The sequence below is a fragment of the Mastacembelus armatus genome, chromosome 6 (assembly GCF_900324485.2).
Source record: "Mastacembelus armatus chromosome 6, fMasArm1.2, whole genome shotgun sequence".
NCBI lineage: Eukaryota > Metazoa > Chordata > Actinopteri > Synbranchiformes > Mastacembelidae > Mastacembelus > Mastacembelus armatus.
In genome coordinates this window covers 24,739,307-24,758,485 of record NC_046638.1, presented here as the reverse complement: position 1 = coordinate 24,758,485, position 19,179 = coordinate 24,739,307, and the positions used below count along the sequence as shown (strand labels likewise).

The window sequence follows — 19,179 nt, the reverse complement described above, 5'->3', positions numbered from 1 at the left end:
TTTGTGCCTGTGTTCTTGCATGCATGTCTGGGCTCTGTCGACCCATGAATTAGTTTGGAGGAAGCTCGCCTTGGTAGAATTGTGGAGAGGTAACAACACATAAGCCTGTGTGAGCATGGTGGGGGGCACACTGAAGGGATGCTGATATTATATGTTCCTCCTATCACCTCCACCAGAACTGAGTGGTGCTAATGATTGTACAACAAAAATAAAGCAATAAACTCCTCCTTTAGTTTGACTTAGGGGCCCAGCAGCAAATTTTTAGCCATAAAGAGCGAGAGGCGGTAACCTTTTAAAGTGATTCATTAAATCAAAATAGCCTACTGTAAAATGTGTAAGTAACCAACGTAGATTCACTGAAACAGTAGTATTGTGCTTCTGTCAGAAATTGTAAGTAATCTAGCTCTTGTGTTCTGAGCACTTTTCACCTTGAATACATGATATTAATTCACACTTACTGGCTTAAACAGATATACAGGATCCATTATGTTTCTTATTATACCAATATGTTTTATTTCAAATCAGATTCACTGGTCAGCTCCCTGGGACAGAGTGGAAATGTGCAAACTAGCGGGCAAAAAGGCATATGTAAGTACAGAAAAATTATAGGGATTCTAAATCTGTAAATCCGGAGCTGTAAGTGTTTCATTATAGTTAATATTTGCTTGTTTTCTGTCACTACGTGTCCTAGTTGGAGTGTGCAAACTTTGTCAGGGTGCTGCACATCTACAATCAAACACACGTCTATGCCTGTGGGACGGGGGCCTTCTACCCCAGCTGTGCTTTCATTGAAATCACTGGGCGCACAGAGGTGAGGTGCATATAAGAACTTACAGTAGGTAGAACTTCAGGAGTTGGATTCACATTTTGGAAAGTTTAATCATATCTTCCTTTTTGTCTCACAGGATGGTGTGTTCCATTTGCTGCCTAGTACAATGGAGTCGGGCAGGTTGAAATGTCCTTTTGATCCAATGCAGCCATTCACGTCGGTCCTCACAGGTAGCATGAACCATAACAGAACTGTATTGCTGCGCAGCATCATATTACCAGGAATAAATTACAGTTCTCTTTAAATCTCCACTTAGTTGTTTGAGGAAATTTGCATCTGTTTTCCCAGCACTTTTCTCCAAAGTTTCTCAGAAAGAGGCAGATATTTATCAGGCAGCAACAACATTATTTGACAGACAATTGTAAACAAGTGTGTTTGAGCCTCATGGTTTGTTTCTTGAAGGCTTCTCAGTCTACATTTGGGTTCAGTGAACCCATACACAACAAAGAAAAAAACAATTATAGGAATTATCACATCTGTTTTTTGTTATGCATTGTAAAACTAACTAAACTAAGAACTGCAAGGTGATAATATGCAATAAAGTACTTCATGTGCTTATATCTTGTGCTGATGGACCTGTTCTCTAATTGATCCAGATCAGTACTTGTATGTGGGAACATCCTCAGACTTCCTGGGCAAAGACACAACTTTCACACGCTCCCTTGGCCCTCCACCTGATCAGCACTACATACGCACAGATATTTCTGAAGACTACTGGATCAATGGTACAAACATGCTCCACATTAACACGCTAAGTGCACTCAGAACTGTTACTGCTTTTTCTTCAGACTTCCAGGCTCTCTGCCGATTCAAAGAAACTCTTTGTCTGTGAGGATGGTTATTGACATTCCAGCACAGAGGAAACAGCACACTTATTCATTTTTGCTGGAATTTTTATATGAATGCTGAAGTGGGACCACACCTACAGGGGAATTTACAGTGTGCCACAAAGTTCACGATCTTAGTCACACACACACACACACACGCACACACACACGCACACACGCGCACACACACACACACACACACAGACATGCATAGTCATCACTAATGAGGGGTTTTTTTCTGTCTGTATACATTTCGAGTCTCAAGTGTTTTCTAGTCATTGATGGGTTGTCGTATATCAGCAGTTGTCATCAGGATCTAAATCCTTACACATGGTCTCCACATTTCACAACTACAGAGATGTTTAGAACAATTATGTCTCTCTCCCTCTGGGCATGCAGAGAGAAAGATTCTTATTTCTTGCAGTGTTTTTGTTCCTGTGAGCCCGTGGAACCTCTTCCTGGTGCTGCAGGTCTAACAGTGACCCTCTGTCAAGTGTGTTAGGAGTTAAACATTGTGCTGTGACAGTTGGGGATCACCCTCCTGTGTTTGGCTCAGCTTCCAGGGATTGATCTAATGTTGATGTAATGTCACTGCAACACTTAAGCTTTTGGATTAGTTCCCCTCTAAATCACTGATGGCAACATGCTGTTCTCTGTTTTTCCTCACTGCCATGTCCTACATCACATATTTGGTTCTTTCTTTAAGTACTTTCTGTTATACTGTCCAACATGCAGAAACAACAAAGTATAACTTACTGGTATTTGATTAACAATTCACATATGAGTTCAGAAAGATAGCAAGATACTCTTAATATTAAATTCAGAGCACTGTACTTTTACTATTTATATTATAGATATAAATATAGTGCATAGTGTGATACGTTACAGTAATCAGTTTTTATTTATGGAAGTCAACATAAAATGATCACCTGCAGTTCCCCTCATCTCTTCATAAGTGTGTTTGCTGCACCTTTATTCTTTTCATTAGCTCAGAACCTCTCCTTACCAAGTGGACAGATGAAGTTAACAACTAACTGCTCAACATGTTGGACTATTTTGCATCCTAAGAGCTGGAAATTTCTCTAAGAGTTTTTGGAGATGTGAAAAGTTAAGAGGAGAGTGGTTATTAGTTTCACAACTCCAAGTAAACATTAATGTTATTTTGGGTGTCGTTGAATAAATAGGCATCTGTTTACTAACATGTTGAACTTCATAAGGTGGGAAATGATGTTGTGTTTACAACATTTCCCACTGCCACAGGTGGCAAATAGAATCAATTCATGCTGTTTTAAAATGAAGTTTTTAAATGCACAATACTTGTAATTGTTACATGTAGTGAATGTTAATACTCTGTCAAACACTGAGAATTCATGATTAGGGTCGATGTTCAAACCTGTGTGTTTCAGCTGAAGGATGGTTTCTATCCCATATTGCTGCATAACAGATACTTGCCAGACAGGCTGAAAACAAAACATAAACAAAAGTGCTTAAGTGTAACTTAAATATTGTGGCTATCACTGTATTAGTCCATGGAGCAAACTGCGTGGCCATCAGAAGATTTATGTGCAGCCCAAGAATTAGCTTAGTAAATAGAAATGGCAATAGATCAGAGCTCGCTGTAAAAATACAGCTGGGCTGAAAATAAACGTGTGCTAAATGTACAATTTATGCCACTTCAAGACTGTAATTGTCATGCTTTTAGCTAAGGTTTGTATGGATCACGACCCCATCAACACAAAACCCCCAGAACTCGAGCATAAAAGTAGAATATGAGTTTATTGGAACACAAGTTAACAGAAATCAGGGAGAGATGGATGACCAAAGGAGATGGGTCCAGGTCCAGGTGAAAGAATGCAGTTCTAGAGATTTGTTTTATGTGTGAGTTAAAGGACATGTCCTTATAATATGAATATAATGACTTCTGTTTTCTCCGAGTTTAAAAGTAAAAAGTTACTGGTCATCCAGGCCTTTATGTCAGTTAGACAGGCTTGAAGTCTGGTTAACTGGTTTGTGTTAACAGGTTTAATAGATAGATATAACTGAGTGTCATCTGCATAGCAGTGGTAATTAATAGAGTGCTTCCTAATGACATATCCTAAAGGAAGCATGTACAGGGTGAACAGAATCGGTCCTAGCACAGAGCCTTGTGGAACTCCATAACTAACTTTTGTTCGTGTGGAAGGTTCATCATGGACATGAACAAACTGGAATCTGTCCGATAAATAGGATTGGAATCACTTTAATGCTGTTCCTCTGATACCAATCACATGCTCCAGTCTCTGTAATAAGATGTTGTGGTCAATGGTGTCGAATACTGCACTAAGGTCTAGGAGGACAAGTATCGAAACAAGTCCATTATCTGAGGCTAAGAGAAGATCGTTGGTAACTTTCAACAGTGCTGTTTCTGTACTATGATGTGCTCTAAATCCTGATTGGAAATCTTCAAATAGTTCATTCCTGTGTAAGTGGTCTGATAGCTGCTTAGCAACAGCTTTTTCTAGGATTTTAGAAATAAATGGCAGGTTGGATATTGGTCTATAATTAGCCAAGACTCCTGGATCAAGACTAGGCTTTTTGAGTAAAGGTTTGATTACTGCAGTCTTAAAGGCCTGTGGTACGTAGCCTGATACTAGAGATAAATTTACCAAGTCCAATAAAGATGAGTTCATTAATGGCAGGGTGCCTTTAAACAGTCTAGTCGGGATGGGGTCTAAGAGACACGTTGATGATTTCGATGAAGCAACTACTGATGTAAATTCAGAGAGATCTATGGGAGAGAAGCAGTCTAAACATAACTGAGGTCCTACAGATGATTCAAGAGCTACTGTAGTAGAAGATTCATTTATTGCAGGTATAGGAAGCATCTGCTGAATTTTATCTCTAATAGTTGTGATTTTATTTGTAAAGAAACTCATAAATTCATCACTGCTGAGAGCTAAGGGAACACTGGGCTCAACGGAGCTGTGACTTTTTGTCAGCCTGGCTACAGTGCTGAAAAGAAACCTGGGATTGTTCTTATTTTCCTCGATTAGTGATGAATAGTATGCAGTTCTGGCTTTACGGAGAGCTTTTTTATGTGTTTGTAGACTGTTTTTCCAGGCTAGAAAAATTTCCTCTAAATTTCTGGAATGCCACTTCCTTTCCAGCCTTCGTGATGCCTGCTTTAAGGTACAAATATGTAAAGTATACCATGGGGCTAGTCTTCTCTGATTCACTAACTTCTTTTTCAGAGGGGCTACAGAATCAAGCGTTTCACGCAGTGAGGTTACAGCGCTGTCAACAACATGATCAATTTGGTAGGGAGTGTGATTGAAGCAGCTGCCCTCCACTATGTTTATATCTGACGGAAGACTTTCCCCCTGTGGTCAGTCAGAGGTCCCGGTAGCCAAGATACTTGAAAAATAGGAACAAAACAAGAACTAAGGTCAAAAGGGAGGAATGTCTCAATTCGACAGTTAGAAGCACCTGGAACTCCTGGTGAGCGGAGATCACAGCGCGTACATCTTGTCTCCCTCGCTCCTCGAGAGAGATGAGAGACAGTCCACTGCAGATCGTGATATACAATACTCTGAATTAGAAAAAGCGTCCCCCTCGTCGAGTCTAATTCCACCTCGCGGATTCCTCTGTACAGGAATGAAGACTGACTCCTCTTGAGCAGCTTCCAATAGTCAATAATAGTTAGAACAAAACTTGCCGTGACCTGGAGATTCCTCCGATCCTTCCAGCGGCCAAGAATACAGGAACCATAACTCCGAAGTTACAATCCTCCGACTGTGGGTATGGTAAGCAGACAACCCGGCGACTTGTGTCAGCACGATCCCTGCTATTTAACTACAAGTCCACAGGTGACACACATCAGTAGTCATACAAAGCTCAGCTATTTCAGCCCAGACATTTCCCGTTGTCCCTTCACAATAAGACCACGGGACAGGAAATCTAGTTTCCTGAATGTCACAGTAATGCATGTACCAAGCTATTACCTGATGCACTTTAACAGTCTCCCCTTCTGTCTCTTTTCTCACTGTGTCTTCAGAGGCCAAGTTTATATCTGCTCATCCCATTGCAGACACCTACAACCCAGATGATGATAAAATATACTTTTTCTTCCGTGAGGTGTCATGGGAAGGCAATGACAAGAGCATCCTATCCCGAGTGGCTCGTGTGTGCAAGGTGAGATATTACACAAGAGTGGAATCGAAGTGAGGGCTATATAGGGGTGAGGATATAAAAGATTGGTGAACAGGTAAGAAAGAAAGAAGAGGATAGAAGAAAGAAAGTCTCAGTTAGGACACCGGACATTCAAAGATGTCAACACTTACTTGGAAGTGAGAGAAATAGTGTTTGGAAGATCGACCCAGGGTTGGTGATGTAGTGGGATGTAGGAGAGAAAGAGCGTGAGAGTACAAGACTCTTCATATGACTCCTAAAGTGATCTGATTGGATAAGGATCTTTGTGTCGGCCACTACAAAAGTGTTTTATGTGCCCCATGAGACCTTGCTGAATCATTTTTCTTTCATAGACATCTGAAAGAGTTGTGGGGTGCTGCTGCCAGGGTCAGTAAATCATGGCCCTACCCTCTTTGTGCTCTGCCGGCAGGACATTCAAAATGCTGCTGCCTATTTTGTCCATGACATCGATAGAGTTGAAACCTCAGTGTTGCCCCAGGCCCCTAAAAAGAAAGGCACAAAACAGGCATGTCTTAGATGTGCTCACTGTCCAACGCCATGACCATTACTCTCTGCTGTCTCTACTCAGGGCATGGCTTATCCAAGTTTCTCACACACAGCAAAGAGGAGACAGTTGGAGCAGAGAAACACAAATAGAAGTATAAGTAAATAAATAAATGGAATTGACATAATGCCACCCATTTCAGTTTCTATTATACTGTGACCTGCTCTGTGTAGTGAAAACATTAAAGACATACAGAAAGGACAATAATGTAATAAAGCTGACCAGTTTAATGTGTGTAATCTTTTTTTTTTTTAATACACACAACTTTTGGGTATCTCATTTTTTAATAGTGAATATCTTTTTGAAAACCTTAGGTGATCAGGGTTAAGATGTCATTGTAGGAGCAGATTGAACAGGAGCAAATTGAAGGCAGCAGTGACCACTGACTGCTACATATGTGTTGATGTGGGTAACTGCAATAATAATAGCTGATTAAGTAAGTCTTCAGTTCACTGAAGTATGCACTGTGACATTACATTACATTCATTTGGCAACTGCTTTTGCATTACAGTGAGATGATTTAGTCTGTTGCAGCACGGGGTAGAGGTCGTCATTCATCAGTCTCTGACAGCACGTCAAAACAACTGAATGGGCACTGCATATCAGACTAATGACAGAAGCAGGATAGATTTGTGATTGGGAATGTTTTGTATACCATACAGTCTGCTCTTAGTCGTTCCAGATGGGACTAGGCCACACAACATTTTCCTATTAGTATGTGGAGGTCCATTGCGACATTCTTAGAGAAAAGCTTTCAGTGTGTTTATGACTTAAGAGTAAGCTGTAAGGCAAACTGGGTGGAGATTCCGCTGGATCACAGCCCTCTTTTTCTTTCACTCTTAGCTATTGCTCTCTCCTGGTCTTTGCATTTTTCCTCACGTTCATTATCTGTAAGTGTTTTTTTCCATGCATGTAAAAGGAGAGCACTTCACTTCAATCTTCTTTGAAGATTATCACCATTGTGAAATATCCTGATGAAGTGCTTACATTTTTTTGGTCTCCTAAGCACAAGTGTGTTTTTGTGTTGAACCTTTTTTCAATATGCTTAGTTACCAGCCACGTTTAATGTTATCATCTTTGATGTTATCTTTTCTATGCATTACAAAGAGGTGAACTTGAATGCTCTTACCCATAGTTTAATCAAAGGTTGTTTCTTACAACAGCATTTCATATGCTAAGAAAAAGAGCTGCATTATTAATCAGCAATTGAGTTTATTACTCCCCTCCAACTACTGACTACACTTTCATGGTTCTCTCTCACTTTTCCCTCCTTATCCCCTCCTTTTACTCCAGACTGTCTTTATACTAACAAGAAGGTCTCCTTTGTGCTAGTCAAATAAGCAGATACACGCTAGAGGCATGTGGTTCACCTGTTTATTTTCCTAATTAGTGCAAAGGAAATCTGAGTCAGGCAGCAACTCTCTGTGCCATCTCTGTGGGTAAGTCAATGTGTGTAGATCTCAGTCAGATTGGAGTCTATATTATTAACTGTGGTTGTCTTTTGGTTGGTTGGTTTTGTATCAGTGTCTGTGGTTGTGTTTCAGAATGACATGGGAGGTTTGAGGAGTCTGACAAATAAATGGACCACCTTCCTCAAAGCCAGGCTTGTTTGTTCCTTCCCTGGACCCGATGGAGTGGACACACACTTTGATGAGCTCCGTAAGTAACTGTGAGAAGAAAAGGACCAAAACTGGATTATATCTTTGAAAAACTACCTTCAGAGAGTCTGAAGTGACTGAATTTGTAAGTGTAGCAGCAGTGGATCATTCTACTGTTATATTCTGTAGAAGCTGCTCCAAATACAATAAACAAGGAAAATATCATTCTAGTTGCAGCTTGCCGGGCAGCATGGTGGATGAGTGGTTAGCACTGTTGCCTCACAGCAGGAAGGTCCTGGGTTTACAACACGGCCTTTCTGTGTGGAGTTTACATGTGTTCCCTGTGCTTGCGTGGGTTTCCTCCCACAGTCCAAAAACATGCATGTTAGGTTGATTGGTGACTCTAAATTGCCCATAGGAGTGAGTGTGAATGTGAGGTTGTTTGTCTTTGTGTGTCTATATGTGGCCCTGCGATGGACTGGTGACCTGTCCAGGGTGTACCCCTGCCTTCCACCTGAAAGAGAGCTGGGATAGGCTCCAGCAGATCCCCGTGACCCTAGTTAAGGAGTAAGCGGGTATAGATAATGGATGGATGAATAGTTGCAGCTTTTGTTCTGTGGAGATTACTGTAAGAAAAGAAATGACATGTTTAACTCTCATTTGTTTCTTGTTTATAGAGGACATCTTTCTGCTTCCTACCAGAGATGCCAAAAACCCCATAGTGTATGCAGTCTTCACCACCTCCAGGTAAGTTCAGGGTTCATCACATTATCCAAACTTTTTTTTGTATCTTCAACCTTGTCTCTTTTTTTCACTTGCCTCACAGCTCGATTTTCCGTGGCTCAGCAGTGTGTGTGTACAGCATGGCAGACATAAGGACTGTGTTTAACGGACCATATGCCCACAAGGAGGGGCCCGACCACCGATGGGTGGAATATGAGGGGAAGATACCGTATCCACGTCCTGGAACGGTGGGTTGCCCACAGAAGGCTGTAGAGGAAAGAAGTCTCAACCCTGTTTTTTTTCCCACACATTAAAATCTTCAGCTGTCTTGCTAATTATAAAATAATAAACAAAGCCTAATTTAGGAGTTGGCTTTGGTATGTTCAAGGGTGATGTGTTCAAAATGCTGTAGAAGCATGCTCACATCTGCACATGCAGCTAATGATGTGTGACATCACCTGAAGTTGCTTGACACGTTAATCCGATTCTTGTTTTAGTTTGGTTTAAAAGCTAATAATGGGGTGATAGAGATACATGGCTCCGTAAGGTTCAGCTGCAAGCTGCAGTATTACACAAAGAGGAAATGAGTGACACAGATGTTCCAGATGTGCTTTGGTTCCTGCAGTTCTTCATTTTCCCAGCAGAGGGAGACATGCACCAGTAAATTGTTGAGAAATAGAGGAGAGTTTATGCTGAAAAGGAACATAGTAAAAACAACTAGTGACAAAATGTTTAATTAGATCAGTTTGTTTTTTCTCTCCCTTAGTGTCCCAGCAAGACATATGATCCAAGGATCAAGATCACCAAAGACTTCCCAGATGAAGTGGTCAGTTTCATTCGATTCCACCCTCTGATGTATCACTCGGTCTACCCTGTGACTGGGCGGCCTGTGTTCACCCATGTCCAAGTGGACTACACCCTGACTCAGATTGTGGTGGACAGAGTTTTAGCAGAGGATGGGCAGTATGAGGTCATGTTTCTGGGAACAGGTGAGACACACACACACACACACACACACACAACACTGTGCCTGTTGAAATACTGTAAATGACTGACAGAGGGCAGTAGGTCACTGTTTAAATTTAGCTGATTCTGTTATGTTCATATTTTTTGGAAAAATTAATCATAAAGTTAAACTTGGGTCCAGGATCCTGTCTGAGGTTTCAGTGACTCACTTGTATATTTACCAATTGATAAACAATTGTATAGCAGAAGATTCTCAAACTAAAGTTGAACAATGGGCCAGGGTTGAACTTGCCTTGTAGAAGGATCCAAGTTCACAGACTGGAGATACTCATGTTCATTGGATATTCAATTCAATTCAATTCAATTCAGTTTTATTTGTATAGTGCCAAATCACAATACAACAAATCATCTCAAGGCACTTTACAAAAACTAAAACTAAAAACCCAACAATTCCCTTATGAGCAAGCACTTGGCGACAGTGGAGAGGAAAAACTCCCTTTAACAGAAGAAAAAACCTCCAGCAAAACAGGGCTCAGTTTGGGCGACCATCTGCCTCGACCGGTTGGGGTGAGTGGATAGAGGAGAGAGAAAAGAACAGCAACAATAAACAACAGAGAGACACTGCAGGTTGGTGGGACCAGTAAAAAGTACAGAGAGTGTCTGCCTCCTGAACTCAGGCTGGGAGCTGGTTCCACAGGAGAGGAGCTTGATAGCTAAAGGCTCTGCCTCCCATTCTGCTTTTGGAAACTCTGGGAACCACAAGTAGACCTGCACTCTGAGAGCGAAGTGGTCTATTGGGATAATATGGTACTATGAGGTCTTTAAGGTGCATCATTTTGAGACAGGATGTTCCTAATTTTGGCAATGTTGCGCAGTTGAAAGAAGGCAGTTCTAGAGATTTGTTTTATGTGTGAGTTAAAGGACATGTCCTGGTCAAAAATAACTCCAAGGTTTTTCACAGTAGTGCTGGAGGCCAGGGCTATATAAAAATGATACTCATACTGTTCGGTCATTTTACTGTTGACATCATCTACATGAACGTTTTACATTATTCTCTTTCTTGACTCACTTCCTGTTGTAGATGCTGGCTCAGTTCTGAAGGTGGTGAGCATCACTCAAGATAATTGGTCAACAGAGGAAGTGGTGCTTGAAGAACTTCAAATTTTCAAGGTTTTGTGCTCAACAGCAACACATACAAATCCAAGGCACATGAGCACGCTCACACTTGCAGAGAATGCAAGAATTACCTTTTGATAGATGGTGCCAACTGTTCTGCAGTCATCGGTGGGGCAGATGACTCATTAAACATTGAAATGCTCATCATGCATTTGTTGTATGAACTATACAGAAACTCTCAAACTGATGGACTTTTCTAAGCTATTAATCAGCAAACTCATCTGTTGTTTTTACTCAAACATAATTTATGTTTCCTGAGGTATAGAAGCTGGTGGAGTATGTTTGTTTTACTCTTTGTAGGTTCCCACTCCCATCCTCAGTATGGAGATGTCTTCTAAACAGGTTCAGCCTCATTTATTATTTCATCCATTTTATTGTCTTTCTGTTTTGATTCTTTCTGCATGTCTTCTATGCTCTGTGCCTTTATTCCTTCCTCATGCATTCAGCATGTGCGCATGCTTAAAGACATATCGTTTTTATCCCAAATATATTTCATTTCCTCTTCTGTCTCTCTTGCGTCTTCCCTGACACATCAAGCCCAGTCACAGCTTCCATTAATCTCCAGCAGTGTTTGACCTGTGTGTGTGTGTTTGTGTGTGTCTGTATGTGCATGCTAACCTGTGTTTTCAGTGGAAGCTCTTTAACGTCAGAGCAGATCCTTTGAGTCACATTTGTAAAGATTCCTCACAATGAGAAATCATGGAATTTATGTCGTTTGAACCTGATTTCACTGTAGGATACATGAGGATAAATGAAAAATCATGCACAAGAGGAGCTAAATTTAAACAAACATCTTAATTTTCCTTCAGAACAAGCCCAGTTTCACATACTGAAAGTGTCACAGCTGTTTCTCTAATGATTGAATGTCTGTAATTTCCATCCATCCATTCATCTTCTATACCCGCTCAATCCTTAACCAGGTGATCTGCTGGAGCCTATCCCACTCTCTTTCGAGTAGAAGGCAGGGGGTACACCCTGGACAGGTCACCAGTCCATCGCAGGGCCACATATAGACACACAAAGAGAAAAAACCACACTCACTCACTCCTATGGGCAATTTAGAGTCACCAATCAACCTGACATACATGTTTTTGGACTGTGGGAGGAAACCAGAGTACCTGGAGAAAACCCACACAAGCACAGGGAGAACATGCAAACTCCACACAGAAAGGCTGGGTTGCGAACGCAGGACTTTCTTGCTGTGAGGCAACAGTGCTAACCACTCAGCTACCATGCTGCCCTCTGTAATTTCCTTTATGGATAATAACTGCACACTTATACTCTCCCCTAAAGTAAAGTTTTTTGTTTCACTATAGCAACAGCTCTATGTGGGTTCAAGTGAAGGGCTAGCCCAGGTTTCTCTGAGTAGATGTCATCTCTATGGCCAAGCCTGTGCTGAATGCTGTCTGGCGCGAGATCCCTACTGCGCCTGGGATGGACATACGTGTGCACGATACATCCCTGCATCCAAGAGGTACATTAAATTTATTCTGTGGAGTTGTAGTCATTGTGTAGCACCACACAAAGCATTGTTAAAATATACAATGATACAATAAATATACAATACAATTTTAAAACTCTTCCCATTTCAATGATACAAAAGATAATGTATTTAGTGTATGTTTGTGAAACTGTTTTACTTCTTTGTTGTAGAAAATATATTAATAAACTTAAGCAAATGTTTTATTTATGATGATAACTGTAGCATTAGACCACACACCACACAGATGAATAAAATATTCATAAAAAGTTCTGTTTTATTTCACTAAGCATTGTTTCATGTCATCCACCTCTTAAAAAAAGAGGTGTAGCCTACTGTAAAGTAAAATGTAAAAACGAGCATCACATATCATGTTGGAGATGCATTTATGGAAGATTGTGGGAGCTTAAAATCAATTCAATTCAATTCAATTCAATTTTATTTGTATAGCGCCAAATCACAATACAAATCATCTCAAGGCTCTTTACAAAAACTAAAACTAAAAACCCAACAATTCCCTTATGAGCAAGCACTTGGCGACAGTGGAGAGGAAAAAACTCCCTTTAACGGAAGAAAAAACCTCCAGCAGAACCGGGCTCAGTTTGGGCGGCCATCTGCCTCGACCGGTTGGGGTGAGTGGATAGAGCAGAGAGAAAAGAACAGCAACAATAAACAACAAATAGACACTGCAGGTTGGTGGGACCAGTAACTGCACATCAGTGATATACAGCTCCAGGACCAGGGACACCTGCAGAAGGTACAGAGAGAGAGAGAGAGAGAGAGAGAGCACAAACTAGGGGAGAGAGAGAGCACAAAGTTAGTAACATTCAATGGTGGAATATACATGAGGTGGGAGAGAAGAGGGGGGGGGGTTAGGGTAGGGGAGCTCAGTGCACCGATGGTCCTCGGGCAGTCTAGGCCTATAGCAGCATAACTAACTAAGGGATGGTTCAGGGTTGCCTGAAGCCAGCCCTAACTATATGCTTTGTCAAAGAGGAAGGTTTTAAGTCTAGCCTTAAAAGTACAGAGAGTGTCTGCCTCCTGAACCCAGGCTGAGAGCTGGTTCCACAGGAGAGGAGCTTGATAGCTAAAGGCTCTGCCTCCCATTCTGCTTTTGAGAACTCTGGGAACCACAAGTAGGCCTGCACTCTGAGAGCGAAGTGGTCTATTGGGATAATATGGTACTATGAGGTCTTTAAGGTATGAAGGAGCTTGATTATGAAGGGATTTGTATGTGAGAAGAAGGATTTTAAATTCTATTTTATATTTTACAGGGAGCCAATGAAGAGAAGCCAATATAGGAGAAATCAAACGTAATAATTTGTAAGATGGACAAGCTGTATACATGCACATACGCCACATGTGCACAATGCAGATTCAAGATTTACTTCTACTCTCTGGTATGCAGAGCTGCTGGTGCCATTAAGATTTTAGACATACTTTCATGTGGGCTTATAACATATTATCCAGAAAAGGGAAAGTGCATATATAACATGGTCTAAACTGACCATTTGTTGGAGTATTGCTCATGGTGTGGATATTTGTGTGTTTTTGTTCTGGGAATGTCAGAGCAAGTTTATGGTCATTGCTAAAGATGCTTTCTATTTTGGTTCTCTTCATCTCTCCAGCTTTTTCTCCATGTCATGGGGTTTTTAGTCCATTTGAGGCATTGATTGGAGATGCTGTTCCTTAACTGATTAATGTTACTGTCATTCCACTCCTCTAGGGCATAGTCCTTGAGGTGCTAAAGTATGCCTGTTTGTTGTCTTTGTGCTTGCTTGCACGAATCTCAGCTCTGCACAATCTAAACCATACAGTTAGGGGTCATACAGTACTTCCACATTATTGGCCAGTGGGGATGCTGTTATGGTTTGTGGGACACGGGCCCAGCATTTGGTCTTAAGGCTTCTTTGAAAGCTGATCTTCACAGCGTCAGTAAGTGAAGGCTACAGATGTACCATCACACAGGACTGACAGGAGGTGGAGGAGGTGAAATCAATTCAAAATGAAAGAGCCCAACCATGCTAGGGGCCAAAGACATTTGATTGAATTACTTCTTCTTTTCCTTGTTTCAGGCATTGTAGAAATAAGGGAAAACATGTTAACAACACATGATTACAAAACATCTTCTGAAATAAATAGACTTTTATTGGAAGATCATTGGGCTCAATAAAAAGGCATCTTAAATGTGTATGTGAAAATGGCATTCTGTAGAGATTACCTTGTTAAGATCACCATGAACTTTACTATGAACTTTCATTCACAGGACATGAACTTGTAATCCTGATAAAGTGTATGTGGTTGTTCTCCAGGAGAGCCAGGAGACAGGATATCAAACATGGAGACCCTGCCAGTCGGTGCTGGGACACAGATGACAGTATGTAGACCTCGTTCTCTTAAGAAGTTCATCTCTGTCTGTAGGAACGTCTGTTATTTTCTTGTGACTGAAAACACACATCCAGTCAATAAATTAACATCATCCATCCATCCATCCATCAGCTATGCCCGCTTATTCCTTAACCAGGGTCATGGGGACCTGCTGGAGCCTATCCCAGCTCTCTTTCGGGTGGAAGGCAGGGGTACACCCTGGACAGGTCACCAGTCCATCACAGGGCCATATATAGACCCACAAAGAGAAACAACCACACACACTCACACTCACTCCTATGGGCAATTTAGAGTCACCAATCAACCTAACATGCATGTTTTTGGAATGTGGGAGGAAACCGGAGTACCCAGAGTAAACCTACGCAAGCATGGGGAGCATATGCAAACTCCACACAGAAAGGCCGGGTTGTGAACCCAGGATCTTCTTGCTGTGAGGCAACAGTGCCAACCAACCAGCCACCATGCTGACCCATCAGCTAAACCTCCATGATATAATCTATCTCCTTTACAAATCAGAACAAAGACTCTAGGATCAATAACAGCTTTGTTTTCTTCAGGTCCTGGTGTGGGACAGGTGGAGGAGAGGGTCCTCTTTGGGGTGCAAAGCAACTCCACCTTCCTTGAGTGTATTCCCAAATCTCAACAGGCCCAGATCCAGTGGTACATACAGAGACCTGGATCCGAACGCAAGGAAGAAGTTAGTACTCATCGACACACGTGTGCACACACCACCTGAACACTGATGTTCAAAAGATTCTTACTTTCCTTACATTCTTTCATGCCAGGTCTCACAGCAGGGGGTCACATAGCCAAAGGCAGAAGTTTGCACCTAGAATAATCATTTCTTACATAACTTCTCTAAGATATCCAAAACATCATAACAGACTTCAACCTCACTGGTTCTGAGCTCTGAACCTTGAGCCCGTCAACCACTGTTTGTGCCATATATCACATCACTGCAGGCTCTGGTTATCATAGGGAAGATAAAAAGAAGGAACATGAGGATGCTGTTCACAGCTTTTAGGCAGGGTTGAATACCCAAAAGTTTATGGGATTATAAATAATGACGGATCAGTTAAGGGTCTCAAGGCCATCTCTGATGTTTATGAGCGCTGAAATTTTTTTAAGTTCCTCTGTTTTTGAGGAAGGAGCGGAATAACCTCAATCAAAGAATGGCCAAAATCTAGCTTTTTTCAACACTGCAAAAGACATTTGTATTATTTGATTTTCAGACTGTCACTGCAAACGACCTAAATAACTTATATAAAAAAAATTATGTTCCTGTTAGACAGTGTGGTGGGCAGAGAAAGACAGAGAGGTAATATGTTTGTGTTGGAGGTGAACTTCATTAATGGTGACACTTATCTTCTGAAAGAGACAGCAGAGACCTGCTCACTCACCACCCCTTCGTCCCCCGTCCCTGGTCTAAACATATAAACCTTTTTCCACCCATTGCGAGTGACCTGCTTATACCACTCAGTCCACTCATTCATAGTTTTTCTCTGCTTCCCACTACACTTATTTACTCCCACACTGGTCCTCTCTCAGCGGTCACTGTAAACACAGTGACAGGTGCAGAGGCCACTAAAGCACCCATGTGCTCCTTTATAGGCCGGCATAGCGCAATGCCCTGTGTTTTTGGCTTTATGTGAGGATACATGTAAGTCTGTGTCTGTGTCTGCGTGCATGTGCGTGTTTCTTTATGATCTCCTGCAGCGGACATCATAACACAGTGCTCCCTAGGGACAGCCATGTGTTTTGGGGTAATACTCACAATGGGGAGTTTTTTGTGTTTGTGTGTCTAGGCATGCAATAATATGTGACTTATTGAACTTTAGACAAAGCGACAAAGGAATGAGTGCAGGAGTTCCTCCTGCCTCAGGATTGACATGCAATAGACACAAAAGCTAACAAAAAACACCAGAATGTGCAGAATATTATGAATTAATGGCAAGTTCAATAGTGTTTATAATGGCAGACTGTCCAAGGAGTTGGCTGTGTTCAAATATGCATCTAAAGCAATTTCCCGGCGACTGAAATCATATCTCCCTGAGTTCTCTGCCAGAAAAAAGGTAGAGTGGGCCACCACCTGGACTTGCTGGCAGGTCAACACAGCTTTTTTTGTTTCACAAGCTTTCTAATACTTTATTTTAATAATAATTCAGACTCAGGCTGTGCTTTACAACAAACACTCAGAAAAGTTGGTCACACTGACCAATGTTGAACACACAGAGTTTGTAGTTTATGGGGTATATCTGTCACGGGGTGCGGGTGGTGTGGTGTGAAGGAGGAGAGGTGAGGACCCAAATGAAGGACAACCCGAGGCTCTTTATTTTCCCTGGGGACTCCAGGGCAGAGAACAAACAAAGACACCAAGTTCCAAAACCGGATGAAACGGTGACTAAGACCGGGTGGAACGGTCGCTACGAAAATACACAATAACCACTAACTCACTCTGTTCAGAGCATTCAATGCAATGCACGCAATGATCCAGCGAGGAACACAGGAACAAGGGAGGTATAAATAGGGGAACACAAAAGGTAATCGAAACACAGGTGAACATAACGGGGACAGGTGAAACTCATGAACATAATTACACAAAGCTGCCAGAGACCCGAACGGGGGGAAAACAGGAAGTCATTACAAAACAAGAGTCCTCTGGCAGGAAGTCCCAAAGGGGAATCATGACAATATCAAGATAAAACTAATAAAGTCCTGCAATAAACTCTCCTTCCTCCAGGTTTTTGTGGAAACTGTGTAATAGTTTTGGAAGGTGAATGGTATTGTGTTATAATGTCATTTTATCCGTACTTTTTGCATCACTGAGGCTAAATAAAGGAACACCGTTCCGTATAATGCAACACAGTTCAACAGCAGCACAAACTACAGATGTTTAAATATTATGCCTTAGAATTTGTGCTATTTGACCTCAATTTTCTCATCTCTGGAGTCAAACATGACTTTATTGTTACTGTCTATTTAGCTCTTTCCATCTCTAGGTCTTTTTTTACATTCTGCAGCAGTCACTGTTCTGTTTAATGGCAAATGTATCAAGACATCTCAACATTTTAATTGTCAACAATGAAAAATATGGTCTTTAGATTAATAATAGTAGTGTGTCTCTTTTTGGTAGTATGAACAGTTTATGTATCAATTTATTCTGCTCCTTTTTTTTTTACTATAGTTGGGCTTTGGGATGTGAGGTGATTCCTTCTTGTACCTAGAAGGTAGTGTACTTACTGTTACCGCTGGGCAGATTTCAGAGCTTTTCTTTGTGCTCTGTTTCTCTCTGTCATTCCTTCTACTCTCCTGGCCCTCAGCCTCCCTCGTCAGACCCACCTTCATCTCACCTCACTTCCGCCTTTCTTGCTTCTTACTCTGCCTACTTGGTTTCCTCACACTTCTCATGTTATCTCCATGATTTCCCACAGTTTTCCCCCTTTTGCATTTCACACCACACTTTCTGGACTCCTGACAGATTTTGATGAAGGCATCCTTAGCCAGCTGTTCACAGCACCTGCAGCACACTCCAGTATTCACTCTCTACATAGACTCATATGCACACTTCTCCTTTTATCCCCTGGTAAAGTCAGCTATTAAAGACGTGAGCTGGGAGAGAGTTCTCTGTCTTCCTCACAGCATGTTTGTGTTTGTATATGAATTTACCTCCTGTGGTCTGGAATGTTGGTCAATCATAATATCCGTAATAAGAAAAACATGCATGATGTTGAATTTCATTACAACAAAGCACAGTCTTCCTGACAGCATGGAAAATTCCTATACTGATGTTTAAGCATAGAAAATTCTTACTAACACTTGTGGCTCATTTAAGAGGCTGTTTAAAACTGTGGTTTATTGGGTTAATCCACATACACATCCAGACTTGTTTGCACATGCATCTAAGTGCCTCTGCGAACACAGACCTCTGTACTGTACACTTAAAAGCTGCATTCCATGTTTGTTGGTTTAATCACAGATACACACAGACACACTAATAAAGACAGACTATCTGGGTGAGTTCAGATGTCTGGCTTTGTCGTTTAGCCACAGATGTTTTGATTTTCGATGGCTGAGAGAAGACACCTTCAAAGGAACACAAATAAAAACATGAGCACCGATTGAACGCTGTAAAAATAATCCCCCACAGATATTTAGCATAAGTAAGATTTTATGTGTTTAATATATATTCCATTTGTTTTGGTGTCAGGAAACAAGAATGTGACAGTAGACAGACTACTGAGTTTAATGTGAGCCAGGGTCAGGGACCAAAGAAACTCCAAGGCCTGGGGGTCTGTGTGGACAACACATCATCAGTGTCAGACCTAGACGCCACAACACACACACATACACACAAATACTAACACACATAGATGCACATGCACACACTCAGACATTCATGTATAAGATATTCATGGTTTATTCCTGGACCTCCTTGTCCTCCTTGTCTTGTCAGTTGCACC

The 19,179-nt window shown here is 41.4% G+C and overlaps 1 protein-coding gene across 2 annotated transcripts in view; it reads left to right on the top strand.

The window, feature by feature from the left end:
- sema3d (sema domain, immunoglobulin domain (Ig), short basic domain, secreted, (semaphorin) 3D) overlaps positions 1 to 19,179 on the top strand; it is a 47,338-nt gene that overhangs the window by 14,417 nt on the left and 13,742 nt on the right. For both annotated transcript variants that reach the window (XM_026310568.1, XM_026310569.1), the window contains 14 exons: positions 526 to 588; positions 692 to 811; positions 906 to 999; positions 1,426 to 1,554; positions 5,690 to 5,826; positions 7,933 to 8,047; positions 8,664 to 8,733; positions 8,813 to 8,957; positions 9,476 to 9,698; positions 10,757 to 10,845; positions 11,152 to 11,193; positions 12,168 to 12,325; positions 14,644 to 14,708; positions 15,277 to 15,416. In XM_026310568.1, coding sequence (XP_026166353.1) covers positions 526 to 588; positions 692 to 811; positions 906 to 999; positions 1,426 to 1,554; positions 5,690 to 5,826; positions 7,933 to 8,047; positions 8,664 to 8,733; positions 8,813 to 8,957; positions 9,476 to 9,698; positions 10,757 to 10,845; positions 11,152 to 11,193; positions 12,168 to 12,325; positions 14,644 to 14,708; positions 15,277 to 15,416 — 1,590 coding nt within the window. The remainder of the gene's footprint in view (positions 1 to 525; positions 589 to 691; positions 812 to 905; positions 1,000 to 1,425; positions 1,555 to 5,689; positions 5,827 to 7,932; positions 8,048 to 8,663; positions 8,734 to 8,812; positions 8,958 to 9,475; positions 9,699 to 10,756; positions 10,846 to 11,151; positions 11,194 to 12,167; positions 12,326 to 14,643; positions 14,709 to 15,276; positions 15,417 to 19,179) is intronic.